The sequence below is a fragment of the Dreissena polymorpha genome, chromosome 15 (assembly GCF_020536995.1).
Source record: "Dreissena polymorpha isolate Duluth1 chromosome 15, UMN_Dpol_1.0, whole genome shotgun sequence".
Classification (NCBI taxonomy): Eukaryota; Metazoa; Mollusca; class Bivalvia; order Myida; family Dreissenidae; genus Dreissena; species Dreissena polymorpha.
In genome coordinates this window covers 55,071,572-55,089,142 of record NC_068369.1, presented here as the reverse complement: position 1 = coordinate 55,089,142, position 17,571 = coordinate 55,071,572, and the positions used below count along the sequence as shown (strand labels likewise).

General features: G+C 34.7%; 1 protein-coding gene across 6 annotated transcripts in view; it reads left to right on the top strand.

The window, feature by feature from the left end:
• LOC127860290 (zinc transporter ZIP10-like) overlaps positions 1-17,571 on the top strand; it is an 80,175-nt gene that overhangs the window by 31,851 nt on the left and 30,753 nt on the right. For all 6 annotated transcript variants that reach the window (XR_008039678.1, XM_052398287.1, XM_052398289.1 and 3 more), the window contains exons 2-3: positions 7,307-8,143; positions 16,410-16,689. Coding sequence is in view for 5 of the 6 variants with exons in the window: in XM_052398287.1 (XP_052254247.1) it covers positions 7,307-8,143; positions 16,410-16,689 (1,117 nt within the window). In the remaining variant the exon portion in view is untranslated. The remainder of the gene's footprint in view (positions 1-7,306; positions 8,144-16,409; positions 16,690-17,571) is intronic.

Here is a 17,571-nt window from a genome sequence, read left to right as displayed (position 1 = left end):
CGAGTGTGCTTGTTTGCATTGTAAACTTGATATCCGAATGTAAGTTGTTTAAAATAGTATAAAAGTTTTGAAGTTCATGGGGAAATTTTGTCCAGAAAATAAAGCAATCGTCTAGAAATCTTTTCCAAAATGTTTTTATAAAAGAAAGAAATTCATCATTATAAATTGATCCGATTCTTGCATATAGTTTTTGTTCTAAAAATCCCACTACCAATGTAGCGTATGTTGGCGCGAATTAAGTACCCATTGCAGTCCCTTTAGATTGGTTGTAGTACTTATCATCAAAATTGAAGTTATTATTTTCAAGTATTATTTTTATGCCTTCTTTTATAAACCGTTGCGAAAACCTTTCATTAACCGAATCTGGATATTTTTGAAGCCAATAATCAATAGCTTCTAAACCAAGAGTATGCGGTATATTAGAATATAAATTAATTACATCAAATGATACTAATGTACTTGACTCTGGAACTTGTGAAGGTATATGTTTTAGGAAATCTATGTTATTTGTTATATTGCAAGAATTGGATCAATTTATAATGATGAATTTCTTTCTTTTATAAAAACATTTTGGAAAAGATTTCTAGACGATTGCTTTATTTTCTGGACAAAATTTCCCCATGAACTTCAAAACTTTTATACTATTTTAAACAACTTACATTTCGGATATCAAGTTTACAATGCAAACAAGCACACTCGAGTTACCATTTCTTGATATATTGATTATAAAAAACAATACTGAAATTAATACTGATATATATTACAAAGAAACTGATTCTAAACAATATCTTAATTTTACCTCGTGTCATAATAAACACACAAAGATAAATATTCCTTTCACTTTAGCGAAACGGATCTGCACCATAGTTTCGAATGATAAACTTAAACTAAAACGTTTAAATGAACTTAAGCATTCCCTTATTCAAAGAAAATATCCACAATCTATTATAAATACAGGTATTAAAAAAGCACTTTCCATCCCTAAACATGAATTACTTTCAAAATCAACACAAAAGGACAAGAGTAATATAATTCCATTTATTTCAACACAAAATCCAAAAAATAAAGAACTGTTTGGCGTATTAAAAAACAACATTGACATTTTACAAACAGACCCGGTTATGAATAAAATAATTTCAAATCAGAAGATAATAAAATGTAAGCGACAGCCACCTAATTTAAAACGTATGTTAACCAAATCTTACTTTTCATCTCAAGAACCAAGAGTATCCAAATGTAATGACCCTAGATGCGCCCTGTGTGGTTATATTATTGAAGGGAATTCTTTTGATTTTGATGGCAAAATGTTCAAAATAAAAACTAATATGTCATGTGATATACAAAATGTGATTTATGTATTAGTATGCAATGGATGCAAACAATATTATATAGGCCAAACTGGCGATAAACTTAGAAATAGGCGATCTGTCCATGAACAACAAATGCGAGACCCCTCAACAAGACAGATGCCTTTAAGTAAACATTTAGATGAATGTTCACATAATGAACCAAAATTTAAAATATTTCCATTTTATAAGCTATTTTCGAACAATATTTCAGCTAGGTTAGCAAAAGAACAACATTTTATACATGTATTTAAACCCAAATTAAATTTCATTTAATATTTATTGACGTTATGACGTCATAATTGATATGACGTTATCTCCATGACATTTTGACGTTGTAATATATTGTATTATGCCCTGATGAGCTATGCGAAACGCGTTGGCTAAATCAATATATATTTAAAATCCCAGACACGTGTTTTTACTTTTATTATATATATATATATATATATATATATATAGACATATTAAATTCATCTATCAAAAATGTGATGGTAACTTACTAAGAATAAAGGATAAAAAAAAATATTATTTTAACTTTACTATATTTGTCTAGTTTTGTAATATTTTTTTTCACTTTTTCTTCACTTAATTATGCTAGTAGCAGTGCTCCAGCTAGGATTTGAAAAGGGCAGGGGGGCTTTTTTGTCAAAAGGGCACTTTCGACGTGCAGTATTTTGTCAAAAGGGCACTTTCGACGCGCAGTATTTTGTCAAAAGGGCACGTTCGAGCGCGCGGGTGTTTCTGGAATGCTTCCTATTGCATGTTAATTTATATGTTATAAATAATTGTATTATTCCCATTATTATTAAACCATTCAAATATAATGTCTACAATGAGGATTAAAGTAATTACAGTGTAATAAGAGATTTATGAATTATCATAGGTAAAAAAAAAAAAAAAAAAAGAAAAAGAAAAAAAAAAATTTTGAGGGGGGGGGGGGGGGGGGAAATTTTGAGGGGGGGGGGGGGGCAGGGCGGAGATTCGGGGGGCAGGGCGTAGGTTCGGGAGAGCAGGGCGCAGCGCCCTTCGATTTAGGCCTAGCTGGAGCACTGTAGTAGCAAACACTGTTACTAAAATCCATTATGATGTACCTGTATGTATACTAGTGGATGATTGTGTCACTTGTAACTCATACAATATAGATCAGTTTATGGTAAAGTAATGAAACTTCAACTATGTCATCTTGTTCAACTTTATTGTGGAGTTAATTCTTTTACCACCAGAGAAAGGATTGTGTGTTTAAAGCAAAAAAAACTCATTTTTAGCAAGGCTGTTTTTGGAGAAAAACCCGAGCTATTGTCATAGCCAGCTCGCGGTCCGCCGTAGGCGTCGTGCTAAAACCTTAACTTTGGCCATAACTTTTTAAATATTGAAGATAGCACCTTGATATTTGGCATGCATGTGTATCTCATGGAGCTGCTCATTTTCAGTGGTAAAACTTCAAGGTGAACATCATCCTTCAAGGTCTATGGTCGAAAAAACAAAGTCAAGGGAAGTAATAAGCTTTAAATGGACATAGTTATCTGACCTGCCCAGGTATATATTTTTAGCACCACTGGCCAGAGGCCAGCGGGGCTTATGTCATGGTCCTGTGTCCGTCGTGTGTGCGTGCGTAAACTTTTCCTTAAAACATCTTCTTCTCCTAAACTACTGGTCCAATTCTGATAAAATTTCACAGGAATGTTTCTGGGGTGAACCTCTTTCAAATTTGTTCAAATTATGCCCCTGGGGTCAAATTTGACCCTGCCCCGGGGGTCACACAATTGAACATATGCCTATATAAGGCCTTTCTTGTGAAAACTTTCAAAATCTTCTCGTCCATAACCATTGGGCCTAGGGCTAATAAATTTAGTATGTAGAGACATCTTATAGTCCTCTACCAATTTCTTCAAATTATGCCCCTAGGGTCAAATTTGACCCTGCCCCGGGGTCACAAAATTGATCATATGCTTATATAGGGTCTATTTTGTGAAAACTTTTCAAATCTTTCTGTTCTTAACCATTGGGCATAGGGCTACCAAATTTGGTATGTAGTGACATCTTATAGTCCTCTACAAGTTTTTTCAAATTATGCCCCTGGGGTCAAGTTTGACCCTGCCCCGAGGGTCACAAAATTGAACATATGCTTATATAAGGCCTATTTTGTGAAAACTTTTAAAATATTCTTGTCCATAACTGTATGGCATAGGGCTACCAAATTTGGTATGTAGTGACATTTAATAGTTCTCTTCTTAGTTTGTTCAAATTATGCCCCTGGGGTCAAATTTGAAACTGCCCTGGGGGTCACAAAATTGAATATATGCTTATTAAGGTATTATTTTTTGAAAACTTTCAAAATCGTCTTGTCCATAAACATTGGGGGTAGGGCTACCAAATTTGGTATGTAGTGACATCTTATAGTCCTCTACCAAGTTTGTTCAAATTATGCCCTTGGGGTCAAGTTTGACCCTGCCCCTAGGGTCACAAAATTGAACATATGCTTATATAAGGCCTATTGTGGGAAAACTTTCAAAAATCTTTTTTTCCATAACCATATGACATAGGGCTACCAAATTTGGTATGTAGTGACATGTAATAGTTCTCTTCTTAGTTTGTTCAAAGTATGCCCCTGGGGTCAAATTTGAAACTGCCCCGGAGGTCACAAAATTGAATATATGCTTATAAAGGGCTTACTTTGTGAAAACTTTAAAAACTTCTTTTCCATAACCATTGGGTCTAGGGCTACCAAATTTGGTATGTAGTGACATCTTATAGTTCTCTACCAAGTTTGTACAAATTATGCCCCTGGGGTCAAATTTGACCCTGCCCCAAGGGTCACAAAATTTAAGGGAAGTATTAAGCTTTAAAAAGGGAGACAATTATTCAATATTGAACATAGCCACTTTATATATTTGGCATGCATGTGTATCTCATGAAGCTGCACATTTTGAGTGGTGAATCTACAGTCACAGTATTATAGTGGCTTTTAATTATTTGCTACTAAAAATAGAGATTTGTTACAGACAATTATTTTCAAGGGAAGTAATTTATTTAATTATAAATCTCATATTATATATTTCCTTACCAAGAATTGAAGTTCTTTTCACAGTTACTGTACAGATTTATTATTTTGATTATTTATTACCCAAATGATTGATTTTTCAAAGTTTGTATGTCCCCCACTATAGTAGTGGGGAGTGGGGGACATATTGTTTTTGCCCTGTCTGTTGGTCTGTTGGTTTGTTTGCGCCAACTTTAACATTTTGCCATTGCTTTTGCTATATTGAAGATAGCAACTTCATATTTGGCATGCATGTGTATCTCATGAAGCTGCACATTTTGAGTGGTGAAAGGTCAAGGTCAAGGTCATCCTTCAAGGTCAGAGGTCAAATATATGTGGCCCAAATCACTTATTTTATGAATACTTTTGCAATATTGAAGATAACAACTTGATATTTGGCATGCATGTGTATCTTATGGAGCTGCACATTTTGAGTGGTGAAAGGTCAAGGTCATCCTTCAAAGTCAGAGGTCAAATATATGTGGCCCAAATCGCTTATTTTATAAATACTTTTGCAATATTGAAGATAGCAACTTGATATTTGGCATGCATGTGTATCTCATGGAGCTGCACATTTTGAGTGGTGAAAGGTTAAGGTCAAGGTCATCCTTCAAGGTCAGAGGTCAAATATATGTGGCCCAAATCGCTCATTTTATGAATACTTTTGCAATATTGATGATAGCAACTTGATATTTGGCATGTATGTGTATCTCATGGAGCTGCACATTTTGAGTGGTGACAGGTCTAGGTCAAGGTCATCCTTCAAGGTCAGAGGTCAAATATATGTGACCCTAATCGCTTATTTTATGAATACTTTTGCAATATTGAAGATAGCAACTTGATATTTGGCATGCATGTGTATCTCATGGAGCTGCACATTTTGAGTGGTGAAAGGTCAAGGTCAAGGTCATCGTTCAAGGTCAGAGTTCAAATATATGTGGCCCAAATCGCTTATTTTATGAATACTTTTGCAATATTGAAGATAGCAACTTGCTATTTGGCATGCATGTGTATCTCATGGAGCTGCACATTTTGAGTGGTGAAAGGTCAAGGTCATCCTTCAAGGTCAAATATATGGGTCAAAATTGCTCATGTAATGTCACTTCTGCAATATTGAAGCTAGCAATTTTATATTTGAAATGCATGTGTATCTCATGGAGCTGCACATTTTTGTTTATCAATTTCAATTAAATTTACAGGAATGATCAGATGTGTGTTGAATTATTTTTGGTTCAAATTTCAACAAAATCCGTTTTAAATAAGAAAGCTATATTGATTTGAATACGTGTTGCGTAGGAAAAGTCTGCAAGTGTATACGTTCTATTGGGTATGAAATATAAGAATGTTCTTCCACGGAAACAAGATGAAAATACCAGTCGCTATAATGATTAAAGATTATACACAATCTTTGGATAACAGTAAGTCTATATGTACACAGCTAAAATTACCAAATTATCAGTTCTGAGCAGTGAATAACGTCCACATCTCATCATGCCATTTTCCATTGTCTCAGCCGACTACATTAGCATAATTTTATTTTAGTAGCCGTTAGCATGACCATCTAATAATTAGTCACGGCCGTCAGCATGAGGCGTTTTTCAAAACCCACTCGAATTTAATCATTTATAAAAATGTTGTTTGTTCATGTGTGATGCTGTTATTTGGAATAACCAAAGAAAAATGATAAAAGATTTAAAAAAAATGTTTTTCCTATTTATCTTCGGTCTAAATCTTGTGAAATTAGAGTTTGACTGAGAGAGTGGTGAATTTTGTTTGATTTTTTACCACATTCTAATAAATTTCTTGAAAAGTAAGCAACTAGGAAGGTAGGGATTACGTTCACAAAGTCCTTCTTACATAGGTTCGCAAAGAACACACTCAAACCTGCTCAATCCAATACGTAAAATATAAAGAATATGGAAATACTTACACGCGGCTTTCCGGCACCATGTATACAGTATCTCAGCTGTCACATGATCCACAGTCGTCACTGGAGGTTATTGAACGGTGTGATTCTAGAGCAGAATTCCTTCGTGTTGACTCGAAAGCTTAGCTTGCTATGATTGCCTTATCATTTACAAGTCAAGATAAACCTCACTATGTTTAATGATGTACATGAATAGTATACTTTAACTTTTTAATGATTTTTGTCCCCCAGTCTATACTGGGGGATATATTGTTTTTGCCCTGTCTGTTGATTTGTTTGTTGGTTTGTTTGTTTGCGTCAAACTTATACATTGGCCCTAACCTTTGCATATTGAAGATAGCAACTTGATATTTGGCATGCATGTGTATCTCATGGAGCTGCACATTTGACTGGTGAAAGGTCAAGGTCATCCTTCAAGGTCAAATGTCAAATATATGTGTTTGTTTGCGTCAAACTTAAACATTGGCCAATACTGTTGCAATATTAGAGATAGCAACTTGATATTTGGCATACATGTGTATCTCATGCAAATTTTGAGTGGTTTAAGGTCAAGGTCATCCTTCAAGGTCAAAGGTCAAATATATGGGGGACATAGTGCTTCACAAGCACATCTTGTTGTCTAAAAAATTCCTAATAGGAGGGAAATTTGTTTAAAAAAATGAATATCTGCAAGTGAACTAGTAAAATGAGTGCTGAACTGAACATTTCAAGCAAAAGGCATGTCAAATAATATTTGAATTGGTTTATGCACTTTATACCAAGCAATTAAACATACCCATAATTCCCATCATGAAGATTTCATGACAGGAATTTCCCAATGTCAGGGTTTTTCACGCTAATTTTTTCTCATTCACCGTGATTAACGGCCGTGTAATTGGTATAGTCCGGGTACTTTTCCCAATGTGGCAGTTAAAATTGCTGAGGTAAATAACACTAAAAGAAAAAACTGCATTCAGTTATATTTTCATAATAATATTTTTCATATTTCAGGTTTTCAGAATGTGCAACCCAAGCAGTGCAAAGACATGCTTTATATGTCTCCTAGTTTTCTGCCTATCCTTTGGCATATTTGGCCTCGAAGGTGACCACCATGATGACCATTTCCATGGTGACATCGAGCCTCATGTTGAAAAGGAGATTCCAACAAGTTCGGAGGCCCCCAATAATGTGTATCCAATGGAGCCGGACTTTTTTCTTCAGAAATTGCTTGAGAAGTATGGCAACGGCGTGGAAATGTCTAGCGAAGGGTTTTTCCACCTTTTGTGCCATCTGGGTATTGGTGGCAGCTTTGTGCTGTCTTCCAATGCCTCACACTGTACAGACCATTCCCATCAGTACAGCCCTCTTAAAAACGGGTCATCATTCCACGATCATAATGATCATGAAATCCATGAACACTCCAATGATACTGCAGATCATGACCATGATCACCATGATCATGACCATGATCATGAACTGCATGAGGGCCATGAACATGTAAATGAAAGTCAAAATAATGATCAAAAGCATGAGAACCATGATCATTCATTGGATATGGCTCCAGCTAATATTCACAAGGGTCATGAACATGATCATGAAAACCATGATCATTCAGAATATGATGTACCAGAAAACAACAAGCAAGTTGTGACAACTTTGAAAACTACGCTCGAAAAAACAACTGTTTCTACCACTATAACATCTACAACCACTATAGGGTCTACAAGAAATAAAGCTGGTAAAACAAATAAAAAGCAAAAAATGTCAACTGCAATGCCTACCACAAAAGCTGGAAGTCGATCACAAAATGCCAAATCAGAGAGAAAACGTCGAGCTGAAAGTTCACAGGTGTGTACTAAAGTCTTATTTAATTTGGTATCTTAACCCTTTCCCACTCAGAAGCAAAGTGAAAATGGCTAAATTTTTATGCACACATGAACATAAAACCAGAACAACCTGCGAGTTAATCCCAGTCTGTTCAGGTTTTATGCTGTTTTCTGCTCATCAGTATCTAAGGTTTGGGAATGAGGCCTTTAAAACTTGAATCTGGTTAGACAGGTATTTATCTAAACATAACTTTCTAAGGTACTACAAATGCATGAAAATATGTAAGTAGTAAAGGGTTAAAAAATTAGAACATCAAACAAGATACTCATGATCAAGATAGAAACATTGACATTCAAGGTCAGTCTTAATTTGAAAATAAAGTGCCACTATTTTGCTCAGGCTTAATGCATTTGTGGAAAGTGTTACCAGTAACCTTAAATTAGCATGTGAAGTCTGAACAGTCTAATTTGAGACCACACTTTCCGGCTTAACAGGATTTTTGTGTAAAAGAGAGCTTCTTGTTAACGCAAATTCACATAAAATTGCAAAGTGCTTTCCATGATTAAACAGTCTATTATGTGAAGTAGGAAAACAACATTAATTCTAGAATGGACTGTTTCAGCTTCATTTGCTTTGTTTTGACCATGCAAATGTCAGTGGTCATAAAAACAAAGATTAAAGCCATAGAGTACAGAGTTCTCTATTAAAAATAGATGGACCTTTGCTCATGCACCGTATGGGCAAACCCTCTTTGCTCATACACCGCATGGGCATATCCCATTTGCTCATGCACCGTATGGGCAAATCCCCTTTGCTCATACACCGTCTGGGCAAACCCTCTTTGCTCATACACCGCATGGGCATACCCCCTTTGCTCATACACCGTCTGGGCAAACACCCTTTGCTCATACACCGTCTGGGCAAACCTTCTTTGCTCGACACTAAACATGCATGGATCAGGCTCCATTAGCAATAGTTGCTCATATATGTATGAACAAACAATATGCAATTGATTTATGCTGAATGATTATGTGAAATAAATATAGGATATTTGTTGTTTTTTGGTAAAGAGATCATAGAAATAGAAATTATTCTTTTCGTGAGTGGCGAAGCAACAAGTGAAAGTATTTACTTTCAATGATCACGAGTTAATAAAATTAGATAGTCTATTGAAACTAACACATTTTCTTAGTATTTTATACCAAGTTGACAAACTTACTGCTATAAAATCCATGTTTATCAGAAAATTCTGCGGGAATCTGAATTATATGACGCTACGTCATTTCACAATTTTGCATTTACTGTAGACGATTGGTAACAAAAAACAATGAAAAATTACAGTGAGAAATAATGATATTTTTCACTGTTTGAACAGTGAAATATACAGTTTTTGTCACACATATTTCACTGTAAATCATCAAAGAGCATAAATTGATATGCTGTTATTGTATAATTTGTTAACACATCTGGATGTGTTATTTAAAAAATAAGAACAACAATTTTCAATTTTCAAAGTCATATTTTATTGTTTTCCCTGGTTTATTTCATTTGAAAAGTTTTTGACATGTATGGAGACTTGTACATTAGGTTTAATTATTTAAAAAAAATTTTTTAAAGAACAACATGCACTCTTCGAAGTAAGTTTTTTATTTTTGGTTGTAATAGATGACCATTTTTTTCATCAACAATCATTAATACAGTCTATTCCATTTTATGTGCATTTAATTGATGAAAAAAAGAAAGCAATTCAAATTTTAAATAATTCTATAAGCATGCTTTTAACCATTATTTTCTATAATTCATGATGAAAATTACTGGAAAACCGATAATTTCATAGGATGAAAAAATTTTTTTTTCATAATACATAAAATAACACAGAAACAGAAAAATTAATTAACAGTCTTGCAATGTTAACAATGATGTACAATTCATTGTGTTTTTAAATAATGAAATTTTTGTATGAAAATTGACATTTGTCTCACTCAGGTTTGATAAAGACTTCAAATTTAATAATGTAAAAAAATTACTGTTAATGCACTGCGTAATTTGACCTATAATTATTAAATTCACCAAAAAGATATTTTAAGCAGATTAGTATGTAAATGTGACAAACATATTGTAAGGTAGACAAATCTGTTTAAAATAATAAAAATACATAGATTATATATGACATTATCAACATGTACAGTCGTTTACAGTCATTCCAATAAAATATTAAAATCTATTTCAGGAACTTGACGGTAGAATGTATATTAAAAAAATCACACATGTGATTGTTTTAAAGCAAAACCAAAATAAATTTATATATAGCACATACACATTAATTATAGAAAAACCAACAAGTTAAAATAAATAGATTGAAATATATAACAATATTGATTGGAAGTTCACATATAACTTTGTTTTTAAAAACTCCAAAGATACATTATATACAATGGCTTCAAACTAGAATTGTACACAGAATCGTGGGTACAAAATCTCTGTTATTTAATAATATTGATTAGAAATTTACACATAACTTTGTTTTTTAAAACTCCAGAGATACATATATACAATTTCTTCAAACTAGAATTGTACACAGAATCTTTGGTACAAAATCTCTGTTATATATGATATGAAAAGTTTAAATGACAATCTATCATGTTATTTTTGTAAAAAACATGAGGAAACCTTAACTCATCTCTTCAATCCATTTTCAACTATATAAAACATTCAATGATTCTGAACAACATCAATTTGCCCAACAGTTCTTGCCAACATGTGCTCGTTGGAATTTTTTTATGAAGAATTGACCCCATCATTATTTTATTTTATTCTTGAAATAAAATGGTATGTTTTTATTTGTAAAAAAAATAGTAAAATCCCAACATGTCCAGGGCTAGGAAAGACTTTTCAACTAGCATGGGAAATTCAAAAGCACACCATTTCCCTTGACTCGGAATTTCCAAATTGGTCAGTTGTTGCATTATTTATGCTATGGACCCATAACGAAAAAATGTCCTTGTGTTAAATTGATGTGCACTGAAATGAATATTTGAACTATACACTGTGGTGTTGGTATCACATTTTCTTTTCAAATCTGTATTTACCATTTACACGAGAAAACAGTGATTGTATTACAAATTTCCATATTATGTTACTATAATTAAGATCCCTGTCTTATATAGAAAGTATAGTTACTACATGTTGTACTTGTATTTTCTGTGCTTTTACAAAGATTTACTAAGTACACATGCATACATTGTACACTTCTTATAAACTTGCATTCTGTTTATAAACTTGCAAACCATGTAGCTGTATACAAACACAACAGTTTCTGTATTCAATTACTACTTGTTTGTAAGGTATGAAGTAGGATCGACCACACCTTCACAAAGTTTATCCTATTTCTACATAAAAACCGATAGAATAACTACTGATACTATAAACTTGAGCTCTAAACTATTGATATTTGTTGAGCATGTTTTTTTGCGATCTCTACTTTTAAAACACTGTATGATACAACGTGATTTCATAACAAATGATGATGTTTAAAGTAAACAAATCATTGCAAATATTGGGAAAGCAATGCTATTGCTTTGATTTTAGGGCGATAAACGACCACAAATTCATCGGATAAATATAATATTATGTGAGGGTCGGATAGAGATCAAGATTATAACGCTTGGCTTGAAGCTTGCACGATAAACTTGATCTCTATTGGACACTCACATAATATACCCTATTTATCATGCAAGACAGACACCATAACCACTACACCACTGCCACCACATGCAGAGGTTGAAATGCACACACTTAATCACACTTCTATCATTACTTTTATTTCCTCTGCTCTTATGCTTTTGTTGGTGTGAAACAAATAAACTATTATCATAAATCCAAGTTTGACACAAAGTGTTTTCTTTAAAAGATTGAGGAATTTTTTTTGCTATTGAATTTCATTAACCAGTTAAGGCATACAATTATTAACCTTGCATACCACGGTAATCAATTATCATTATGAAAACAGAAATCCATGTTTTCAGATGATACTCTTATTAATTTAAGGCGAATGACCAATTGCCACAAAAAAATGTTTCTATGTTTTGCATTTTTTCACGCCACTTGTTTTCTATATACGGAAATCAAGTGTGGGTTATTCTGCAATAATTATGTATTTAATTGCTATTAACACATTATGTTTGTAAGGTGTGGAGTAGGAAGGCCTCGACATATGCATACTTATTGAGGATGTAAATAAAGTTTGTTTAAATAAAAATAAACATTTTAAGTAAAACAAACTTGCTGTTTGCCATTGCCTTAAAAAGAAAAAAAGAAAGTATATCCTATTTTTTATTTGTTATGAAACGTAATTAAAAAACATTAAGAGCATATCAGCTTGTCAGTAGCATCAATAAACATGACGTCATTTAGTTTCTACGATGTTTGTTCTGAATTAAAGTTAAGTCATGAGCAAAATATTTATGAATGAAAACAACTTCATATGTTAGTACAATTCAATGACGTCACTAAAAAGGGAACTTTGTACTTAGAAGGGCGAAGTATTGAAAACTATAGTTTATGTCCAAAAGCTTGAACCAATCAATCTGAATCATGTTAGAATCTAATTAATATTTTTCTATGAGTGTTTGTTGTTGAATAACCCACAGTAAGGAGTATAGATGCATGTTATCAAATCGCTCGTGCTGTGGGTTATTCGACAAGAAATCATCATAGAAAATTGTATTTCTTAATAAGAAGTGTGATTAAGTGTTTGTAGATGCTCCAGTCAAAATAAACATCTACCTGATCCTTAATGTGTTTGGGCAAGTGCCCAGAAGGGGTAAGACTGAACCCTCTGCACCAGATGACATTGGTGTTCACAGTTTCAACAAAGGGTTCAGTCTTACCACCTTTGCAGCCTTTCATTCTCCTGCTTGCAGGAGTCCAGGCTGTTGTTTTTGCCCCCTTGTACCAGTGAATTTCAACCTCTGCAGGCGATACAATATTAATGACTTTGGCAAGCTGGGGCCACTCATCTGCATATTTCGCCCAGTCAAGTAAAACAAAGAAGCCTTCTTTGATCGTTTCTTTCGCTGGAGCAGCAGAGGCAGCAGCAGCCTTCTTGTTGCCTATTATTACAGGAGGGATGGGATCGTCTATTTTTGCGATTCCCAGCAAGTCTGATAAGTCATCTGAGGCTGCTGTGTCCTCTTGCCTCCTTTTCTGCATAAGCAGATCAAGGATGTGCACTGGCTCATCCATCCAACTGTCCTCTGAAGGAAGAACATGCATAAATACTAATTTAGCTAGTGTCAAGATTGCACAGAATAATCTGTGGCTACAATTCACGCCATGGCTTTTTTTCCCTCTGTGAGAATGGCTGTTTTTCACAATTTTGGGAATTCACAACTCAAATTTTCACAATTTCAAGAAGTTTGTGACTCAATTTTTTACATTTTCAAGAAGTTTGCGCCTCAAATTTTCACAATTTTAGATAGTTTGTGACTCATTTTTTCACAATTTTGAATAGTTTGCGACTCATTTTTTATAAAATGGGGGGGGGGGGCCAAGGCCATTTCACAAAAACAGGAAAAAAAAGCCCTCCCTTTCCTTACTTGCACGGGGATAATGTCATGAAATTTACATTTTCTCATGCCATTGCGATATACCTCTGATTCAAGAAGGGATATGGTACAAACTGGCGGTTATTATGTGCACTCATTACTGTTTTAACAGGCCTTCAACCATTCCTATTTTTCCTACTTTTCCCACTTTTTCCTACTTTTTCATTTCCTTCCTACTTTTTCCTATTTTTGCACTAAAACCTCCTTCTATACTTACTTTTTGCTGGAGACAAAAAAAAAACAATTTTTTGTAAGATGTATTTTCAAAATGTAAAAAAGCAGTCCGCACAGGCTAATCAGGAACGACACTTTCCGCATAAACTTGATTTTTGGTAAGGAGGGACTTCCTTGAAACTAAAAATATCATAAAATCTGAAAGTGTCGTCCCTGATTAGCCTGTGCGGACTGCGCAGGCTAATCTGGGACAACACTCAACGCACATGCATTATGCCCAGTTTTCTCAGAACGCGACTCAATTGCTTGGATTGGCTAATCTTGCTGAGGCATTGTAGGAACTACTTAGCCTTTACATGACTATAGTATACTGTAAATTGTTGGAAAAACCCAAGTAAACATTCACAAAGCTAAAACAATATTTGTGTACCCTGTAAGAAAAGTCTAGAGCATACTGCATATTAACATATTTTTGCTAAATTCAGCAGTCAATGAACTATTGGTAAATTTTCCAGCCATCAATTATTATTATGCCCCCCGTCGAAGAAGAGGGGGTATATTGCTTTGCTCATGGTGGTCTGTTTGTCTGTCGGTCCGTCCACCAGGTGGTTTCCGGATGATGACTCAAGAACGCTTGAGGCTAGGATCATGAAACTTCATAGGTACATTGATCATGACTCGCAGATGACCCCTATTGATTTTGAGGTCACTATGTCAAAGGTCAAGGTCACGGTGACTCGAAATAGTAAAATGGTTTTTGAATGATAACTCAAGAATGCATACGCGGCCAACAGGGCACACTCTGAACAATATTACTGAAGCAACTGGTCTGTAATCCTAAATCTATAATTATCAGTCCAATTAAACATCATCCTTTTAGAAAAATACAGTGGATCAGTAAAAATATTTTCAGAATATGAGATTTTTTGTATATTTTGTATATTAAATATTGTGTTAATGTTTAATTTTGTTGATTAATATAAATATAAGCAGGACAGGGGAGGTAATACACTATTATATCTTTCTTATATACAGGGGAAACAAATGCAATAAGTTTAAATTTATTGTTACAGCATTTGCCTCCCTTGTAATATATATAACTTTTACCAAATGTAAGGCTAACTGCATTTTTGTAATGCATACTACTACTACTACTGCTGCTGCTGCTGCAGCTGCTGCAGCTGCTACTAATACTACTACTACTACTACTACTACTTCTACTACTACTACTACTACTACTACTCCTACTACTACTACTACTCCTACACTACCACCACCACCACCACCACCACCACCACCACCACCACCACCACCACCACCACCACCACCACCACCACCACCACCACACAATGGCTGCTACTACAACTTATAGCCCATATAGGGGGCATGCATGTTTTACAAACAGCCCTTGTTTTATTTACAATTATTTGAGGATATAGCTTTGATGTTATGTTAGTTGAACACTAAAAACATGTAATGGCATATTGGTGTGCATTTATTTACAGCAAGTTGAATAATAATTGGTTTGTTTTAGAGGACTGAGGAAAGTAACTTTAAAATGTTTCAGCTGGCTAGTTTATTAGGTAACTTAACATTGTTTAATCCTTTACCACTCAGAGACGCACTTTGTCACATTTGAAGTCTCTGAGATAATCAAAGACCTTTCTTACTACCGGTAGATTCAAGTTTTAAATGCTTTATTTCCAACCCTAAGGTACTGATGAGCAACAAACAGCATACAACCTGAAAAGTTTGTGAGTTACATGTACTCGCAGGCTGCTCAGGCTTTATGCTGTAGCACATAGCCATATGCACATTGCTTCTGAGTGGGAAAGGATTAATAAATAAACTCGCTTTAAAGAAAAATCAGTTTTAAAAAGGGAACAGCCATGAACAATTGATATTAATATGAGATCATGGATCCAGTATTTAACCTATTTAACCTTACATGACCAAGGCTTATTTCCTTCTTTATCTTGAGCCTTATAAAGTATTACTAAATCAATTTCAATATTTTATAGGCCATTTCCAGTGTTTTAAGCTAGTCTAAGCAGGAAGTGCTCATGGTGTGCTATTGGGGTTAATTTTTGTTGTGAGCTATTTATTCTTATAGAACCAAGAGGTCACATTTTTGATCCAATCTTGATGAAACCTTTTCAGATTGTTTATCTTTACAATACATTTATCTTAGCCAGGTTCAGATCTGGGTCACGGTTCAATTGAGATTGCATTCAGTAACTATATCTAACAAGTGATGAAACAACCTTATTATCCATTAAAAGACCTTGCACTCAATTAACTGTTTGTACAGATCATACATTTGCACATACTGTCCATACATTTAATTTCATTAATTGACCTTATAATTCTATTAATTGACCTTTCAGTTGATTGATTGATCTTAAAAATCATCAAATGTACCATAGTTAGAATAAATATAATTCAATTTTCAATCCCCTACGTATCGATTTCCTAACTATAGACATGTTACATGTACTTGCTTTCAGTGTCTGGAGGCAAACACGATGTTACGACTGATCAACGCTGATCCCACAGGTGGCATCAAGGGAGATTACTTCAAGGATCTCTGTCCAGTGCTCATCTACCAGATTGAAACGGACGCCTGCCACACGCTGCACAAAGATGACGGGCACCAGCACCACGAAAAGGGAAAAGACGATCATAACCACGATCATGATCACGACCATGATCATGAACACGACCATGACCTTGCTCACAAGGATGCTTTGGCACCTTCTGTTTCGTTTGCACAGATACCAGCGAAAGGTAACTTGAGAATTTTTATCCCCCAGATCAAAGGATCGGGGATATATTGTTTTTGGCCTCTCTGTCTGTCATTCATTCATTCATGGTGAACTTGATTAAAGTTTGGTCATAACTTTTTGAATATTGAAGATAGAACTTATATTTGGCATGCATGTGTATCTCATGAAGCTGCACATTTTGAGTGGTGAAAGGTCAAGGTCATCTTTCAAGGTCAAAAGTAAAAAAATACAATCCAAGGGAAGTTATAAGCTTTAAAATGGAGATACTTTCTAAACCTGCCAAATGATATATTTAAATTTTATTTTAAAGCAGTGCAATAGGGGGCATTGGGTTTCTGACTAACACATCTCTTGTTTTGAGATAGTGCAGACCTTTAACAAGGGTTAGAGCTCAATCATACGCCTACACTCACATACGATTGGTGTATAAAATGGAATGAAAATGTTCCATTTTGTGTGTTTTCACACATGAATTGGGTCAAATTTATAATAAACTAGAAATGGCGCGGCAGAGGCCGACGCGTATCCCCACGCCGCATGTTTGACCCAAGGGCGCCCCAGGGTTGATCATGGGGCCATGCATAGTTGAGATTGACTGTATTGTCATAAGAGAAGTTCAGTATCAATTAGAAGTGAATGGGTGTAAAAATAAAGAAGTTATAGTAAAAGGCAATTTTGGGAGGGTGTGGCCTATGTGGGCGGGGTGCCCCAGGGTTGGTAATGGGGCCATGCATAGTTGAGATTGACCGTATTGTCATAAGAGAGGTTCAGTATCAATTTGAAGTGAATCAGTGTATTAATGAAGAAATTATAGTAAAAGGCAATTTTGGGCGGGTGTGGTCTATGTGGGCGTGGCGCCCCAGGGTTGGCAACGGGGCCATGC